This window comes from Harmonia axyridis, chromosome 1 (genome assembly GCF_914767665.1).
Source record: "Harmonia axyridis chromosome 1, icHarAxyr1.1, whole genome shotgun sequence".
Lineage (NCBI taxonomy): Eukaryota > Metazoa > Arthropoda > Insecta > Coleoptera > Coccinellidae > Harmonia > Harmonia axyridis.
This window is the reverse complement of record NC_059501.1, coordinates 28,712,885-28,718,189: the sequence shown is the minus strand read 5'-3', so window position 1 is coordinate 28,718,189 and position 5,305 is coordinate 28,712,885. Positions and strand designations below refer to the sequence as shown.

Genomic DNA, 5,305 nt, shown 5'->3' with positions numbered 1-5,305 from the left:
CGATTAGTCGAAAGAATCAATCTAGCTCTCTGATTGGTCACCCCGAATCACCCCGAACTCATTCATGAATACGAGTAGAGCGAATTCGAGGTCAACGAAACGCCGGTGACGATTCCCTTTGTAAATGCATAGAGTGAAACATCTGTAGTAATCTGTGGTATTATCTCTACTGTGCACGATAGCATGAAGCTTGTCTGTTTTCCCAGATTAAAAAGATAATGTTCCCAATAGACAAAAAAATCCTTAATTTCTCTATGATATACCAGCGTTGCCAACCCAAAATCTTGAGATTACCGTACCAGGGACGAGAAATTACCGTATTTGGGACACTTTTACCGTACACAGAACCACAGAAGTACATAGAGAAAGAGATAAACAATTCTTTCTATTCTATGGCCATACCTAACCTACAAATTGTAATTTAAACTTGTCAAAATTTAACTAAGCCCTAAATCAAAGATTAGGGAGAGAAAGAAAAAATGCTTTGTCAAATTAGTGGAATTTTTAATTCAATTGAATAAACATAATAAAATGTACAGAAGAATATATACATAAAAATAAGTAATATATAAGTAATCTTAAATGTGAATCATTATTCATTGCATAGATTTCTTAGTTTTTGATTTTTTGTATTCACTTAACAAGCACATTTCTTTCAAGTCATCATCATATCTTCTGTTGAATTTATTAACAAAGTTTGCTTTCAACTCATTAGCAAAAATAATATGAGCATCTTTGGAAAGGTATCGTTTTGATTCACATATCAATCTTGAGATATTTGTTCTATTGGTAGCCTCGATGGGTCTTCCTTTGCAAAAACAGTGGGGAACTTTACGCCTAAATATTTTGCACTTCAAAGAATTGATTTTAGCCTTCATTCTTTCAATTCTCTGGTTGGTTAAGGGGCTCAGCTTACTACCACTACGTTTGGGGGTGGCCGAACTGCTACTTGCTTCTGTAAAACCTTCTGATTCCATTGTAACATCTAGAAAAAAGAAAAACAATTTCATCTTATTGCATTTAACACTAATTTGAATTGATAATTTCATTCAACAACTTCAAGTTACTAGACTTACAAATATGATTTGCATTCATGTGTCCTCTTTTCAAAAATTTATATTTCAACCGTCTATGACAAATTCATCTTCATCAACTTCGATACTAGAACTGGAAGAATTAGAATACATATCAATTTTGTTCATTCTTGCATACATATTCTGAGTAGGTGTAAAATCTACGCAGTTACCATCTTTTTTCACACACTGAGACGTTAATAAACAACCATTGATTGTATTAGTTATTAACTTATTTCTTGATTTTGTTTTAACCAAGTTTATTTTACTGGAGACTCTTTTTCGTATTCAGCATTTGAGTGCGGAAGGGATAATATATTCAGTACGAACTGTGACAATTTCTGGAATTCAAATACACCCATTTCATTTGTATATTTTTGGAGTTTTCCCCAGAATATGTCAATGTCCTCGTTGATGTCTATTTTTTCTCTTCATCAGCAGTAAAATGGTAATCTGGCAGCAACCTCCACTGTTCATCGATTAGTTGACCTTCACTACTGTCATAAAAACGTGTCATATTTTGGAGCAAATTACACAGAAATAAAACTTCTTTTTATCGATACATTACAATTTCAAAAGCCACTATTACAATGAGCTCAAAAAAAAAATCGCAATTGAAATTACGAAATTACCGTATTTTGGCGTACGGTAGCCCCTTCGGACCGTATACCGTATTTGGCATCAATTTACCGTACAAATACGGTAATTACCGTACGGTTGGCAACGCTGTGATATACCCACAACGCTCTCCACGAAATCGAACAGATAACAACCACAGACTAATCTGTGTAACAACTTTGTCATTCATACTATTCATATTTAGTATTCTGTGCTATTCATAGACAAACCCATAGAGTCTATGGACAAACCTATCTTAAAATGGCGAATTGACCATATTCACCGTCGCCATATTGTTGTGCTACAATACCAACTACCCAGTGTTCCCAACGGAGAAATAATGAGTTTACTAGAAAAATACCGCTTATATCAAAAATATTATTAGCGATTCAAGTTCATCCCCAAGCCACCTATCGGAAGAAACTGTAATATCGGCTTAAGGTACGGTAGGAGTGAAAGCTTTGACGGCGTGCATTTCTTCAGGTTAAATTTTTATATTTTAGTGTTCGAGGAGTTATAATATATATGAAAGTTTGTTCAAAGCATTTTGAAGAGTCTGATTTTCATACACAAAGTAAGTTGTAAAAATATCAGTATCAATGGAGCTCCATGTGTAGTAATATTTTTCAATATTCAGGTAAGGAGCTGAGACAAGCAGATTTGTGTTTGAGACCGAGAAAAACTAACTTGAGACGCCGAAATTTGAAAAGAAATGCAGTCCCAACAAAAAACCTTCCTACAGGTACTCATGAGAACATAAAGAAGAAAGAAAGACGGAATTTAACTAGATATGATCCTGTACAACAACCAATTGTGCTTATATAATGATCCTTTCAAATGAAAATAAATCTAATATTTACAAAATTTTCAGTTGAAATCTGACTGTGAAGTAATGACACAAAATCAAGATGAAAATGAACTTCATGCTCAGGTAAAGTATTGAGATATTCTAGTTGAATCAAATGATGATATTGAAATTTCAGGAAATGATTCACAGGCCTGATGAATTGTTGGCTGCTGAAGCTCTATGTGCTTTTATCAATAAGGACAATTTGTGACAATATTACTACAAATCAAAAGCTTAACAGCTTGACAGGGTTGAATTCTTTCGAAATGCTGAAAACTATTGAAATTTTAGTATTAAGAATAAAAAGAGAAAATTTTGTTTCATCCCTCAATATTAGGGAAAAAATACATTTACAAAACTAAAGAATGACACGAGCTATGTTGTATTGTCTTTACTCTTTGGAAACATCAGTTCCCAAAGTATAAAAGAAATTTTTTATGACATGCTAACTGTGTTAGCGACAGTATTGAAACCTGCGAGCTATCTTCCACCTATTGAGGAAATTTGTAATAATTTGCCGCAACACTTTGAGCAATTTACTGATGTGAGAGTCATTCTTGATTGTACAGAAATCTCTGTTCAGAGAACTAAATGCCTGTGTTGTAGAGTAAGATGTTATTCTAACTATAAAGGGAATAACACTGTAAAATTCATGGTGGCCGTGACGCCTGCAGGATTGATCAGTTTTGTCAGTGAAGCTTATGGTGGAAGAGCATCTGACAAAATAATTTTTGAGCAGAGTGGTCTCATATCCTCCCTGAAGCCTAATGAGGATGCCATTATGGTGGATCGAACTTTTCTAATTGATCAAATTTTTCCGGAAAACGGAATAAAACTGATTCGCCCACCATTCATGTGAAACAGAAAACAAATGTCTCTTCAGGAGGTTGAACAAAATATATTCATAGCTAGAGCAAGAATCCATATCAAACGTGTGAACCAGAGAATAAAAATTTTGAGTAATGTTTTACCGTGGAACCTGGTTCCTTAAATAGAAGAAATAATGATTATATGTTGTGCGATTGTAAACCTGTCCAGCCCCATTTTTTCTGAAGATAATTTCTGAATATTTTTGTATTTTGCCTTTATTTCGAGTAGCAATATAGATGTTAAATCTAAAGCTTCTGTGTAGCGAAAAAGTTGTTATTTATATATATATATATATATATATATATATATATATATATATATATATATATATATATATATATATATATATATATATATATATATATATAGTCGACGTTTCGATCCCGATGGGGACCTTCTTCAGGTAAACCTGAAGAAGGTCCCCATCGGGATCGAAACGTCGACTAAATGAAATAAAGAAGAGTGAAATTATAACACTTATCAATTTTCCCACACCCCTTATCATACTTATAACTATTGTTGTATATTGGGAATTAAAATTGTTGATATATATATATATATATATATATATATATATAATCTGTATCCCATTTGTTACCTTTCGGTGTATGGGTTAGTTGTTATTTAAATAATAAATAAGTGGAAATAGAATAACTGTAATTTTATTTCAAAAAATATATTAATTTTTCAATTATTCATTACAAATATGGTGTAACATTTTCTCAATATATTTTTTTTTTTGTTTTTTAGATAATGGACGATTATTCTTAAATTAGAATGAATTCACCTTCTATCACATTCCTATTATTTGGAGTTGCTTCCAAATACCGGAAATATTCAGTTAAACTGAGGAATACACTATTTTCTTTGTCCATCATATTTCTTTCTTCACAAATAACACTCAAAATATTTTTGTTTACAATATCTTACCTTTAGCCGAAAAAGCATGCTGAAGAGGGCGCTGCCTACCCTTGAATCGGGAATCAGCCATAGAGATTATTCTTTCACTGACTATTTCCAAAAATGGAGCGAAGCCTTCATTTATACACTCGGCCACAGTTTATTTTATTTAAAACTACCTTTCGATAATGTTTTCATTTCCAAAAGGTGAGATTTTTGCGAAATATTGTCCCAAACAAGCCTATCTGGCGTAGCAGCCAGAAAAGGTACTCCGGGATTAACACATAAACCACAATTATAAACTTTATTTTGTGGAATTTTTCTAGTAAACTCAATATTTCTCCGTTGGGAACACTGGGTAGTTGGTATTGTCGCACAACAATATGGCGACGGTGAATATGGTCAATTGGGACATAGAACCACAGAACTTATAAATAAAAATCAGTGTTACCAATGCTACTTCACTGAAAAATCTGAAAAAATTTGCGCCTTCCGAAACAAATTCACTAGTTCATAGAAACATATATTATTCAAAAAAACTCAAAAAATTGGATATAGTGTAAATAAAATAATGTATATTATCAATTGATTTTTATGAATAATTATTATTTTAAGCAAATATGTAAATTTCCTTTGATAAATAAAACTTTTCAATGATATTTTTTGTTTTAATTCGAAATTATAACAACATAACCTAAAATAAATACTAATAATATTCCAACAATTTCAATGAATTGTCATACCTTCATATTCAAATTTTCCCGCCATATAACACTTAGTAATGGCGGTCAAAATATCGGCCATATTGTTGCCTTGATTTAGCACGATGTTAGCACTTCTCTTTCTTATATATTTAGTGTTCTGTGATAAAAACTACTAGAGGCATAGAATATAAATATAAAATACCATAGAAATATAATATTTCTATGTAAGAGATACCCTAAAAATAAACTAAAGTATTCTATGTTCTAAGAAAATACCCCTGATACAAATTTAC

At 32.0% G+C, this 5,305-nt stretch overlaps 2 protein-coding genes across 2 annotated transcripts; one reads left to right on the top strand and one right to left on the bottom strand.

The window, feature by feature from the left end:
- Positions 1–526: 526 nt before the first annotated feature.
- On the bottom strand, positions 527–1,348 carry LOC123688869. Its single transcript, XM_045627592.1, has 3 exons — positions 1,213–1,348; positions 1,077–1,161; positions 527–985 (listed from the first exon to the last, which is right to left on the bottom strand). The coding sequence occupies exons 2-3, from the start codon at positions 1,093–1,095 to the stop codon at positions 597–599; spliced, it is 408 nt and encodes a 135-aa protein (XP_045483548.1). The 5' UTR covers positions 1,096–1,161; positions 1,213–1,348; the 3' UTR covers positions 527–596.
- Positions 1,349–2,165: 817 nt separating this feature from the next.
- LOC123681506 lies at positions 2,166–2,897 on the top strand. The gene is made up of 4 exons (XM_045619777.1): positions 2,166–2,265; positions 2,329–2,504; positions 2,563–2,622; positions 2,675–2,897. The coding sequence occupies exons 1-4, from the start codon at positions 2,217–2,219 to the stop codon at positions 2,747–2,749; spliced, it is 360 nt and encodes a 119-aa protein (XP_045475733.1). The 5' UTR covers positions 2,166–2,216; the 3' UTR covers positions 2,750–2,897.
- The last annotated feature ends 2,408 nt before the right edge of the window (positions 2,898–5,305 follow it).